Raw genomic sequence first — 14,115 nt, 5'->3', positions numbered from 1 at the left:
CACGCTCCGGAGGGGTTTCCGGCACCCCTTGTTTCCCAGGATAACCGCGGAAGGCTAGGCTACTTCATGCTATGCAACATGCCTGAAAATGGGCAGCTATGGTTTGTTTTGTCCCCCTAAGCATGCTCTCTTGTCCGTTAAAAGAAACTGCAGTTTTTCCTCCGTGAGTACCCCCAAATACACAGATTGTGCCCAAATTCAGGTGAGGGCTGGAGGGCTGCCAGGGTACTGCAACCATTAAGCCGAGTTGAATTCCTTTGTAATTTAGATCTGCTAGTCTCTTTGAAGAGCTGAACTAGTTTACCTCAGACTGAGGTCTCTCCTTGTGCAGCCAGTGCTCACAGACAGGAAGGGCTCAGGTGGCCCAAAGCATCTGTCCAAAACAGAAGGACCTGAACTGTGGACCCTGTCACCTGGGTAACCCCAGTTTGTTTTGGTTTTTTCCCTACTGAATCATAAAGGGCTGAAACCCTTGTTTCCCCCCAATCTGCACCTTGAACAGGGCTGAAAAGCCTGCTGCTACAATGGAAAGCTGATGTATTTGCAAAATTTGATGTACTGTTGCAAAACACCCTTCAATAGCTTCATCTGCTGTTAGCAAAAGCAAACTTGAACACCCAGAAGAAGGACCTCCATGCCCCAGTGCTTCAGCTGGTGCCATATATGCCACAAACAACTCCCTTGGACCCTGCCACAGGGCCCTGCTTGTCTGAAAGCAGAAATGTGGGATTTTATTCTTATAATCAATTTCAATAATGTTTATTAGCAACCTCAACTACCCCTTCATCAGTTGGCCATTTACTATTTTGTAAGTTCATGACTACAGCCTATTTAATACATGTTTAACTGCTCTGAAAGACCTAAATGGGGCCTACAAGAAAGTTGAAGAGCAGCTTTTTACAAGGGCATGTAGTGACAGGACATGGGAAATGGCTTTAAACTGAAAGAGGGGAGAGTAGATATTAAGAAGTTCTTTGCTGTGAGGCACTGGCACAGGTTGCCCAGAGAAGCTGTGGCTGCCCCATCCCTGGGAGTGTTCAGGTTGGCAAGGCTGGACGGGGCTTTGAGCAACTTGGTCTAGTGGAAGGTGTGCCTGCCCATGGCAGGGGAGTTGGAACTGAATAATCTTAAGGTCCTTTCTAACCCAAACCATTCTGTGATTCTATGAATTGAAAATGAACTCAAATCCAGCATTAAGTGAAAAAGTTGACTCTGCTCTTGCAACCACACTGCATTTTCAGTCTGGCACTGCAGAACTCCCCCTAGGGCCAGAGAAGCTGCTCAGGCACTTTCAAACAGTGCTTTCCCAAATGGCTTGTTTCAGTTTACTGAGTAACTAATACACCATTCATCCCATGCGAATTGCATGAGCCATCACAAACATTACTGAAGTCGTAAATTATTATAGCAACTGTAATTTCACTGCTGAACAGTTTACTAGATTAAGGGTTGGAGTCTGCCAGTGCTTTATAGTATTTTTAATTCTAAGAACAGAATAGGCACATCATTAAATAGTTAACTGACTTAGTTTTGGAATATCCAGGTTTATTCCCTGCTTTTAACACATAAAATACCATTTAAAAACTCTTCAAAAGCCACATAAAACTCTCACATTCAGAATGGTCAAATGAGTAAATAAATAGGTAGTAACCTGTGTAAAAGTTATTACCAGTGAATAAATAAAGGTGGTGCAGTTGGCAAGGAAGCACCACAGATTACATGGATGAAGGTGAAGCGCATCCCCTCTGGCACCCAAGCACGCAGGAAGATGGGCAATGTAGTTGATAGTTACTATAAAATTTTAAAAGGGCAGCAATTTGCAGCCTTGTGCAGTGCAAGTTCTGAGCTACACCCCTGCTAGCTTTAACAAGTGTAGCTGTGCAGGGTGGAGGTGTTTGGTACCTGAATGAATCCAAGAAGTACTGTTAATGTCAGCTTCAGAGAGGCAATTTATTTCAGTTAGAAACCTATGCCAGAGCAAAACGTTTCACTGACTCTACCCAAATCACCACAGCAGGCTTTATCATAAGTTAAAACAGTTTTGTTCTAAAGCTCAGTGAAAGCCACCATATGTAGATGGCTCCTCTTATTGTGTTAAGCAGTGGAGAAGTAACAGATCTTCACTGATCCAAACTGGACCAAATAAAAGGAGTGATGATGACAAGGCACACCTTGCAATGCACCTGAGCTGCTTTTAGATTTTGGCAGGAAAAGGAGGTTTTTGATCAGAGGCATTAAGGCCTGAAAGATCAGTAGTTCAGGTCCACTGCAGTACCCTTAAAGTATGACTGCAGTGGGATTTACTCTAAGCGACATGACTGCAGCAAAACTTAGTCGGGCATCATTACACCTCTGACTTCACAAGTAAATATCTTCTAGTAACGTGGCTTTAGGAACCTCATATACAGTAATATGTCAGTTTCCTAAAGGACACATGTAGTCTACAGTACAACGCCAGTAACAAAACAAAGGTAAATTGCATTCAGTTCAAAAAGAAAACAAAATAATTAAAAAGTGCATTTGGTTCAAACATCACTACTGAAAAAATTTCATTTTTAGGTTGCATGCAGCAAAAATGTGCTTCTTCCTTGGGGTTGTGATATACTGCATGTTTCCATTTGATGATATGGTTTTCAAAAAGAGGTCACAGGTGAAAAGATGACTGTGTCTGGAATCTGGTGATACAGAAAGCTGAGTGAAAAAGAAAAACTAAGTTAATTGTTTCCATCCTACAGTAAATTAATCACTTTTCATATTTCAATCTAATTTTTATACAGTTTTCATAAAAATAAATTTAGCATTTAAAAAAGGACATAACTAGGAAGATAAATAGAAATTGTTCTAATGATTTCACTTACTTAGAAGTAGAAATGGCAACATATGCTTCCTGATGAGCTTAACTTTGAGACACCAAGCTGCAGAGCTTGTTCTTCCCCTTCAGAGGCTACTCTAGGAAAATAGTCCATTTACCTCAACTTTATATCATGTATCTTTTTACTCTTTGTCCTTCTTCATCTACTTTGAACCACTTCTCCTTTGCCTAAACCCTGCCTCTGTATTTTACACATTTCAAGTATGTCAGCTACTGGGATCCCATCCTCATGTACTCATTGAAAAAACAGAACTGAATTACAAAGGAATAAGCTAGACAGTCTCTTTCAGCTTTCTTTCTAAGTCTCCAGACTAATATCTTTTATGTACAAGGTTCCCAGAATGGTTACACATCTTCATTGTCTGATGCAGTAAACAGAATAAAACAGAGCAATGAAAGTGCACCTCAAACTATGCATCTCCACAGCAACACCAGTTGCTTTAGGTTATTTTCCTTAACTGAAGAAGAGACCTTGACTTAAGAATATTCATCAAAAATACTCTGTTAAAAACAGAATGTAACTGATTTTATCTTTTTTTACCACAACAGGGAATGATAATATTCCTTCCAACTTGCATTGCTTTAGCAAGAAAGAAATGAAGATTACTTCCTGTTTGACCAACAATATAAATGCACTACGACAAAGCATTTCATTTCTCTCTCTGTTTTGTGACAGTCAGCTTCAAAACAGTAATGTTCTCAAATCCTTATAGTTACAACGTCAATTTTGCCTTCCTCTTGAAGTAACTCCTGTTTTCTCCCTGAGTGAACCAACTAAATCTGAATCATTCTGAATATCTGAATTACAAGTTTGAATGTGATTTCTCCCTTACCACGTATTTTAGGAGTAGGTTACAACCATCATTCTCAGTGACCAATGTATTGGTACTTCCATACACATGCTGATCTTCCTTTGTCATCAGAGCATCCTGACTACTTTTTATATATTGCTGCTGTCTCTCAACCAACAAATAATTTGTCCTGAAGTCCAGCTCATGAAACAAATAATCTTGTATTTCAGCATCACCCATCTTATGTTGCTCTGCATTTGGTACATTATATTGTACCTCTTCTGAAGCTGTCAGACACATTTCAAAGAGCAAAAAGCAACTCCACATCCAAACAATTATATTGGGACCAAACAATTACATTAGGACACTTGCTAGAACAGCAGGCTAGAACAGCAGAGAGGAACACATGAAATACACTCTGTGGTTCTTTGAAGCACTTTCAGAGCAATACTTACCTTGGTCTGGATCAGTGCCTTGCAGTCATTAACACTGAATCCATCAAATCTGAAGTCCTCAGTATCTTTAACATTTGATTCCTCAACAATATCCTGGCTCTCTGAAAAGTCCTAATAAAACATAATTTACATTTTCTTTATGAATTCCTACCTAATCTCAAAGCACATAACCTAAAGAGAAGTTCCCCTCAAAGTAAGAATAACCACTAAATTTTACCTTTTGAAGCTATGTTTTGATATATCATGTGCCCTCCTTGCATTAAAACAATTTTATGCCAGAGTAAGTTCTATACACATGAATTTAATTGACTTAAATTAATAAAAAAGCCATTTCCAAATAAAATTATCCTTAAACTACTCCAGAAAATAGCTGAGAAATACATCTTCATCAGTACTGTTAAAAGCAATATAATTTTCCTGTACCAGAAAAGAAGTAATGACCTGTTTAAGCTGCCTGGACGTTAATTTAATGCCAGTGTATCTATGGGAAAGGAGCAGAAGGGGTGTTTAACTGTGTTGGGGAAATGTTTCCCATTCTCTTCTGCTAAGCAACAGTCCCAAAAAAGTGGCTTTCAAGTGCAGAATACATTCTACACCTTCAGCACTGTCATTCTGTTTACATATAACTTGCATGAAAGATCAAGTATGTCCATAAAATCAGAATTTAATGCAGGACTCCTGACCCATGCTTCGGCAATCAAATTATCAATTGAGACAGTTACTTCCATATATGACTTATTCATCCCAACTAAATAACCAGGTTGAATACCAAACCATGTATGATACCTTGATCTTCTCAAAAAAAGGAGATTAAACAGAAACATTTCTTTTTGAGATATTTTCAGTACTGTTGGTTTGGTCTTGATTCAATTTAAAACAGACCCTTCCCTCAAGCCTTGCAAAACCAGACAGAATAATCTGAGGAAAAGGGATGTGGAACACACTTTCAGTTCACATACAGTAAAAACATCCAGTAATTACTTTAACGCCCTCTCTGATTCAAATCTGATTTTCACTTACTGGAAAGATATTAGAGGCTAACAATTTTTTCATCCTCTGAGCAAAAAAGAAAACATCACACATATATCTGAAAGCTAATTCTACATCTGTACTAAAGCTGAACATACCACCCAGCAACAGGGCACTAAATAGTGGAGACTTCAATGGAAAGATGATCAAAATTCGATCCTGCACAACTTCATAGTTCCTTACACTTAATGATGAACAGACACTAGACTATCACTTTAAAAGGCTCTCTCCAAAAAAACTTGCAACCCAGATCTAGTTTCTTATGCATTTATCCCCATGCATAGCTTACAGAAAATAAGATTCATAACAAAGTGTTTATGCTGGCATCCTAGAAAACCATTGTTCAATTACCTTTTGATTTGCATCTATTCTGAGAACACTCAAGAGGTTTTCTTGGCAATGAGATTTACTCCAGGGATGTCTCAAACTGGGAGCATTATAAAAGTCCCTAAGTGTTCTCCATATGTTTCCAGAATCAGTGCTAGGAAAGAAAACACCATGTGAGGTTGTAAGTTGTACAAAGTTTCCAGTGAACATATATAACTTCATTATTTTCGCTACACACAGCCATACTAGCTTACCTTGATCTAAAAAGCAACTTCTCTTAAAACTCATTCTGAACCCATTCAAGTTATCTAACCAATGCACTAATAAGCTTTTGTGACAATTAACAGAAACTGTAAGTCAACATAACCGTACGTTTGCTCTTCTCAGATAAGAAGTTCAGTAGAAGCATATTTAAGAGATTGTTACATGCCAACAGTTTGCATTATGCAGTTTCTTCTGTGACATGTGCGTAGGGTTCAGCCCTATTATTTCTGCACTTTGCACCTTCTGTCTCTCAAAACTTCCTTCTTCCTATCAGTCATGCCTCTCCACTGCAGCAGCCTAGTGCTCTGGTGGGTGACCTGCATCTGCCCTGGACATGCAGGCACTACAAAACAAGCCAAAGGCACATGCTACTGAAACAGGAAGAATTAGAGTTCTCACTACACAGTACTTTGGATTCTTATATTGCATTCATCTCATATAAATCCACTTGCTTTTTGCTTAGGACAGGATGCAATTATGACTAGTCTTCATTATTCACCACAGTAGACCAAGGCTTTTGTATCTGTAGCTGGTACTCTGCTATAATACTGCAGTCCTTTTTCATAGGAACATAGACCGGTTTGGGTTGGAAGGACCTTAAAGATCATCCAGTTCCAACCCCCTGCCATGGTCAGGGACACCTTCCACTAGACCAGGTTGCTCAAAGCCCCATGAAACCTGGCCATGAACACTGCCAGGGATGGAGCATCTACAGCTTCTCTGGGCAACCTGTGCCAGCACCTCAGAACCCTCACAGGGAAAAATTTCTTTGTAATATCTAAACTAAATCTACCCTCTTTCAGCTTAAAGTCATTCCCTCTTGTACTATCACTACATGCCCTTGTAAAAATTTCAGCTCTTTTAGCCCTGCTTTGGGTACTAGAAGGCTGCTCTAAGGTCTCCCCAGAGACCTTTTACATACATATATTTCTCCACAAGTCTGAGCCTAATTAAAAAAACACATATATAAGAAACTTGCTGAAAGGATGCCCACATTAAATGTTTTAACTGCATTTCTTGTGATTCTTATGACATTTCTGAAGTATAGTTTGACCCAGCTTTCTAGATACAAAACCTCATATGTATACAGAAATAACTATAATACTGTTCAGCAATTATAATACTGCTCAGAAGCTACTGATCCTCCCAAAAGATATAACAAATCTAAAAGGATTCCAGCAGTCTTAAGAGAAAGCTAAGTTAATGGTACTAATTGCTGCTAACATAACCCAAGGAAAGAAGCCAGATGCACCACAGATTCTGAAGCACATCTGGTTAAATACAAGAAGCTACCACCAGGGAAAATTGGGCAGGGTCTAGAAAAAAAAAAAGCAAGTGGGTTTTCAGTAGAAACAGCAGCAATTCTCCTGCCTCAGATGATGGAGAAGTAAGTCAGATGTGTGGTAAAGAAAGGACAAGCAAACAGGAAGAACAGGTTGCCTATTGGGTGTTCTGGCATTCCTAAGGCTTAGTCATAAGGAGGCACATCACAAGCAGGAAAAACACTAACCAGAAATTGTTAATTTCTGATATATTCCCTTCCCTGTTTTCCAATGACTAAACACAATCCTTTTCCTTTAAAAATACAACACAGAACTGGCAAGATCTATCTGCTGAAGCGCATAGCGATTAAAAAGATTTTTAAGTTCACCTGCAAGTCCCACTGATTTTTGAAGTATGAAATAATCAGTGTAATTGCTGAGGAACTTTGTAAGTAATATTTTTTTAACTGTTGATCTAAGCTCATTACCAAAGTTGATTCTTTGTAAGTTCAGGAATCCCAACATCTTCATTATTTGTATCAAGTACTTGATCTAAGCTTCTTATGCTCTCGCTGGACTGTGATACAAAGACTTCTGGAAAGCTCAACTTAAACATATCCTCATAGCTCTGGCTTGCCTAGAAAAAACAGAGTTTTATTAGATATGTTACACAGGCCATCTGCACAGTTAATGAAGGACTTAGTCCAAAGGCTACAATGTTTCTAGAGACTGTATTATTGTTTTTAAAGTTTGTATTGCTATTAATGGCACAAAAAGAATTAGCCCATAGTTCATTGTTTTGAGTATTTACCTCTAATTAGAACTAGAGGAGGAGAAGCAAGAGTCCAAGAGTTTCTAATGAACCCTGGTCTCCAGCTTCCCAGCTCCTAAGCTGTACATTGGTTTGCCTACTGGCACTCAGGACTCCTTCTTCTGCTCAGCTAATTCAGTCCAGGTCAAAACTGATGCGTACACAAATTCAAAAGTTTGTTTTGCTAAGTTAGTATTCAAATACACCTAATTCAGTCAAATGTAACATATTACTAAATGCTATAGTTACCAATGTGTAAGTCTGCAGAGAGGCTGGGGTGAGTATGTCTCTGCATACTTGCATTTGCAGCAAACTTTTTCTGGCCTATGCTAAAAATCAGAGACAGAGTTATATATTTTTTCCTCCTCCAGCAGTGATGAGGAGTATGTTTGGAGTACTGAACATAGTCACATGAGTGATCCAAACAGGCCTATGGTAAGTAAGAGGGTTATCTGAAGTGTAAGAAATACATACACTAGGAAAAACATGCATAATCTACATCCTATCCTAAAGGAATGTTATCATGCCATCTGGTCCAGAATGGCACATTTGTCCTTCTATTTCTTCAAAGAAGAAATTAGTGTCATTTTCTGAATTGAATTAATTGGCTTCAACATCCTGCAGAGGGACTGCAATCCAAGAGTAGCAATGTTGTGTGAAAACTAGAGAATAAAACCAGTCAGTTTGCTTTCTTTATCTAGCAATCAACAATTAAAACTGAAAAACATAAGTATGGATGCTCCATATTTTGACAATTTCATTTAATTGTAACTCAAACAGCTGAAATAAGTGGAGGTATTTCCACAAGTTCATTATACTGAACTCAAACAATTGCAGTAAATACTGAGAGGGTATTGATTTAATCTAATGATAAGGGGTCAAAATCAACAGAGCTGGTAGAAGGCTTCTGTACTTCTGAGCATGCTTCTAGAAATAAAATTGGTGCTCCACACTGCTTCCTCCTCAAGTAAGGCCTGGCTAAATTGCCTACCCTGATGGGCAACTGCTGGGTCATTCAAAGACTCTTGGGTAAAATCCTCTGAATCTTGCCCAAAATGTTATTAATACTTTAAACTGATTTATAAATTATTTCAGTAGACTTAACTTGCATCAGAGGTACTATATGGCAGAGAAAGACGTCTTGACAAGCAGAATTCTGTGAAGCACGCTTACTAAAGCATACATGGAGAGTCATGGTCAAGAAAAACAAAACCAGCTTCCAAGTAGGTACCAAAACCTGAATGAGATTGGAGCCAAGGACAAATCAGGCAGCTGCTCTTGGCTTTGGTGTGTGTGAGTGAAATTACAGCCACGGAAGTGTGAACTGGGGGAAGCACAGGTCTGCCTCATTTGTAATGTCTTCTTAGAGCCTGTAATGCTACTCTGACACGCATAGAAGTCACTGGCTTACAGTTTAGCCAAGCCAGATAAAATATGCAAGTTTCTTATGACCTTTATTACTTTCTACTTCAGCAGGTGTTTCTAAAACAAAATTTGGGTATATTTCCATCTACCTTGTAGCTTTAATTATAAAAACAGGAATGCACAAATTTCACAATGGTGCTTTTTGACTAAATCCTCTATATCCTATTGTATCAGAATACTCCAGTGCTTAAGGAAGTGCAGTCTCACAAAGGCCAGTATTTAAAGAACACATGAAAAATCCTTAGAGTTATTTGACCATGTAGGCAAAATATGCAGCTACTGCCGGGAAGTTAGTGGTTGTTTTCATCTTAAAACACATGATTCTGGTCCACACTGACATTTAATTAACTAAAGCATTACATATTGAAGGTCAGATCTCTGACCTCAAATTATCTCTAGAGGTCTCTTCCAACCTATCTGGACTTTTTTCTATTGATCATACAGAAAACAGAGCCCTAACCAACCCTAAGAGTTTACGGCCTCAAATAAACAATACAGAAAGCACAGGAAGGAAGGACAAGCTACACTTATATCCTACACCCAAAGAAATCTCCAACAGCTCTGCAGATATTTTTGCACCCTGAGACAAGAAAAGCCAACTTGAAACTCTAGGCACTGTTAACTTACTTAGCTTATACTGGACATTTCCTTTTGCCTTTAATAAATGCAAAAATAAATCAAAAGCTCCTGGAAAGAAAGCAATTCTATTTCATCTCTAGTTGTTACATACTCTCTCTTTTCAACATAAGACTTCTTGACACCAGTTTCCAGCATTACAAACAATTTAAATTCTCTGATCGTGACCTTGTGATCTCCACTCTGGCAGTGCTGGACAGCTTACCCCATGTGCATCTTTGTGCTTTCCCTATTAACACCTCTGCCACAGGTAAAGTTCCCAAGCAAGAGCAAGACAGCCCTTCCCCAGAAAACTCTCAGTTCCATACAGATGCTAAAACTCATCTTGCAGACTACAAGTAGTAAGTAGAAGGAGGGTGTTTTGTATATTTGTATTTTCCTTTTGTTATTTTGTTTCACTTTGGTGATGCATGTTTGGCAAACATGGAAACACATCAATTGCAACAAGGTACAGCCCTTAACCTTAATCTTTTAACACTTAACCTTTTAACCCTTAACCTGAACCTTTTTTTTTGTGATAAGGACACATTATAGTATTTATTCAGATTATTAGTTCTAACATTGTATAAGAGAATGTAACATCCTATGCTAAAAAAAAAAAAAAAAAAAAAATTATACTAAATAACTTCTGTTCACCTTTTTGTCGTTAACTTCCACTTGCAATCAGCCTAAAATTCCACTAGATTATTCTGGCAGTATATTAAGTAACAGAAGTTATTGTTTTTGCCAATTTCTAACTCAGTGTTATGTTGCTTTACTTCAATCAGCTTGCAAGCAAGTCATACACTTTTTGACCTGCCTTTTTTTGTCACTGATTTTTTTTGTTTCCTACGCTCATTCTAATCTAGCTTTTAAATTGCGTGAGCTTCAGGGCAAAGTTCATTGCTTCTGTGTGCTTACTTATTCCTAGTGCCTAGAAGCAACATAGTACATTACATTCTTTAAAGCTCTCCAGCAGGATAACTTAAGTATTTGTCAAACACTATAAAGGAATTGCATTTCTTCCACCCAAGTTAGCTGCAAAGTACTTTGACAGTTTCTCTCCCTGTGCAACATTATTCTTTACAGAGGAGACATTCAGATACAAATCTTGAGATGTAGGAAGCAGCAACACAAACATTTCTGTTCTTTGGTTTACTGTTAACACATACCTCATTTAGAGAGCTTGAAGCCTCCTGTATCACACTGTGTAGAGATGGCTCAGAATAAAAGTGATCAGCATCAGTGCTACAGTGTCCACTGCTTAAGTCTCTATCAACTCCAGAAGTTTCTGTTGACTTCACCAAAACTTCAAGATTTTGACTGAATCTCTCTGACTCACCCAAGGACTCCCCAAAGCCTTCAAAATCACCCCAGGAACCACTGGGTTCTGAGGCACTGTAACTGCTTTCAGAAAATCCCTTACAACTTCTCTCTTTGCTGTTCACTACAGGAAGGCTTTGCTGCATGACTTCAAGATTAGTACTTTCTTCATTAACTGTCCTTCCATTCAAGTTACAGTCACTTTCACCCAGAGATGTACCACCTACTTCAACTGCCAGGTCTTTTAGAGACATTTGGTTCAATGTGTATCAGTAAGACTTTGCCCTAGTGACAGGTTCTGTGTCTTTAAGAAAAATTAATTTGTTGATATCTGCACTGCAAAAAAAGGCGACTGAAGTACAGTTGCATTAGATATATGAATATTTCCAAAACAGAATCAAATTCCTCATTTCACCCCAAAGAACAATAACACTGCTAAATTAAAACAGGACGTCCTTCAGCCTCTCCTCCAGTAATCAGCATGTGCATGTTATTCAGTCTCATTTTCTATGTAGGTTATTAGCCTGCAAAGAAAGAATTATAAATAAATACTTGTGTGATAAGGGCTGTGTCGGAATAAAGAAAGATATGTGATAAGGAAGGAGAAAGAATGCTCAGGTTAAAATAAACACATTCCAGTATTACACAACTGAAAATTGCTGTAGGCAAAATGATTTAAAATTCACACTGAGCTATCTGCCCACACCACAAGCAAGCCATGGAATTGGTGAACAGTATTCAGCAAACACTTAACAGAAGTTGTTGGATATTAATTGAGTACTGATTGAGTATACAGGAAACAAGAATAATTATAGGCAGTATCTGACAGATATTAAATATTTTTTGTAACTATTACTTTTTACTGTAACTATTTCATCCACATCATGCATACTCGAGCAGCGCTCCTTTTGCCGGCCAGGGCTTTTCCTGTCCGAGCGATTACTAAAAAGATGAACGAGACTTGCAGCGACACGGGCACTGGCCGTTTAAATCCTGTGAAAAACATAGTGCTGCAACTACTTTAGCAATTCAGATAGAGTTAAAAAGTTGTTTGACATCTGTAAATTATACAGGCAATACTGCATTTATCATACGAGATTAATCACGTCTCCTCAAGCACTTCAGGCACTGAGAAGCTGTTCTGGGGGAGGGTTTGTAGCTTCACTAAAACCACTTCGGAAAGACCGTCTGCTATTAGGCGTTCTCCGTGTTTAACAGACCGAGTTAATCTGGGGTTTTTCTCTCCAAAGTTCATCTCGAGGGTGGCTCAGGGCCGGCCGGGCACACCCCGGGGTCCGGATGGACCCGAGCCCACCCTGCCGCGACGCGCTAGGGCTTTGGAGGGCTCCGGGCTCGGAGCGAACAGCCAGGGCACGGGAGCACGGGGCCACGGGGGTCGAGAGCCCCGTCCCCAACCCGGCCAAGACTGCACCCGAGGGAAGAGGCTCCTCCACCCGGGTTTCCCACCGCCCGCCTGAGCGCTGGCACCTGCGCCCCTCACAGCGGCACGGCGGGCCCCTCGCACCACGGGGCCCGGGCAGGGTGAGGGGGAAGCTGAGCCGCCGCCGAGGCACCCGCGGAGCCCAAGGTACTGCGGCCGTTGGGCCGCGCCGCCGCCTGTGTGGAAGCCGCCTTACCGCCGATCCCGGGCCCGGCCCGCGCCGTGCCGCGTCGCGCAGGCAGGTCGCTAGGGGCGGGGCCTAGGTGTGCCGGGCAGGGCGGCGGGGCCGCTACCGGCCGGGGCGGAGCAGCGCCCCCAGCCGCTGCTGGCGGGTGGAGGGGACAGCTCCCCGTGTGGGACCGGCTCCCGCGGCCATGCTCGGCTTCCGCCCTGCCCGGGGAGCAGCCAGGGGCCGCGGGGCCGCAGCCGCTCCTCGGCGTTCTCGCAGCCTCCTCCGGCTGCGGCCCCGGCGGAAGCCCCGTTATCGCTCCGCTCTCTGTTTTGTCAAGTACTTCCCCGGCTCTCCGGCCTTGTCCTTGAGCTTCGGTCATTACGGTTGTTGTCACCCGCACCTCCCGTGGGTTAAAACTGCCCTGTTGCCTTGAGCCAGAAGTCAGCTGCCACCCTGAAGGGAAAGACTAATTTTAAAGCCCTGATGTGAACAGTATTCACGTTTTTCCAGCTGCTGCTTTCCAGCCTCGGGTGACATAGTCCAGGGTTGGAACGGGATGAATTGAAGAACCTTTCCTACCCAAGCCATTCTATGATTCTGTTATTCAAAAATTCCAGGGTACGGACTTAAAAAGAGTAACAATCAATCCACCAGTAACATAACCTCATGGTAAAACGGTAGGAACACACCACCAACAGCTGCTCAGGATTTCCTCTTCCTCTCTTCCTCCTTTTGCTCCCCAAAGTGTTTGGCTGCTCCTCCTCCCTCTCTGCTGAGGCACTTGTAGCAGGTAGATGCAGGAGCTGTGTGTCCGGTCGCTGTGTTGGGGTCACCCCGCAGCTGGGGGTGAGCATCGCTTCTTGCCCGCCTCTTGAGGAGCACAGGTGTGGGCTGGAGGTGGCTTGCCCGAGGCTGGCTGCTTCTGCCCCTGGGGGCAGAGCGAAAGAGGTCAAAGAAAAGTCCTCAGCCTCCTTGTCCTCAGGGCTCGGTTAAACATTCAGATAGCCCCTGGCAACAGGGACAGTTGTAAAAGCAAGGGGAAGTTTTCTGGAGCAAGGCCGAAGTAAAAAAGTTTTTTCTATTACTTACAGGACGCATGTTTTCCAGTCCAGGCACAGATACATGCACTCCCACACATCTGACTCTCATTCCAGGCTGTAGTGCTTTATCTGAGGGTGAGAGGCTGAATTTGGGAGCCATACCCAGGGGCAGAGCCAAAGAAACTTCACTGGCAAGTTCTGACAGATTTTTACAGCTCGTTTCCGTTCTCTTTGGAGCAGTTTCTTACTGCTATCCTGTGGCAGCCTGCAGCTCTGAGGATGTCCGAC

General features: G+C 41.3%; 1 protein-coding gene across 2 annotated transcripts; it reads right to left on the bottom strand.

Moving 5' to 3' along the window:
* Nucleotides 1-1,526: 1,526 nt before the first annotated feature.
* On the bottom strand, nucleotides 1,527-12,844 carry CLBA1 (clathrin binding box of aftiphilin containing 1). Of its 2 annotated transcripts, XM_062630684.1 has the most exons (6): nucleotides 12,812-12,844; nucleotides 11,024-11,698; nucleotides 7,489-7,637; nucleotides 5,499-5,628; nucleotides 4,119-4,229; nucleotides 1,527-2,691 (listed from the first exon to the last, which is right to left on the bottom strand). In XM_062630684.1, the coding sequence occupies exons 2-6, from the start codon at nucleotides 11,426-11,428 to the stop codon at nucleotides 2,536-2,538; spliced, it is 951 nt and encodes a 316-aa protein (XP_062486668.1). In that variant the 5' UTR covers nucleotides 11,429-11,698; nucleotides 12,812-12,844; the 3' UTR covers nucleotides 1,527-2,535. The 2 variants fall into 2 exon arrangements, with proteins under 2 accessions (XP_062486668.1, XP_062486667.1); XM_062630683.1 differs by lacking the exon at nucleotides 12,812-12,844 and having other exon boundaries at nucleotides 11,024-12,146.
* Nucleotides 12,845-14,115: the final 1,271 nt, after the last annotated feature.

Source organism: Pezoporus occidentalis, unplaced genomic scaffold (genome assembly GCF_034315485.1).
Source record: "Pezoporus occidentalis ecotype Australia unplaced genomic scaffold, CSIRO_AGI_Poc_V1 ctg36, whole genome shotgun sequence".
NCBI lineage: Eukaryota > Metazoa > Chordata > Aves > Psittaciformes > Psittacidae > Pezoporus > Pezoporus occidentalis.
This window is presented reverse-complemented; position numbering and strand designations above follow the sequence as displayed.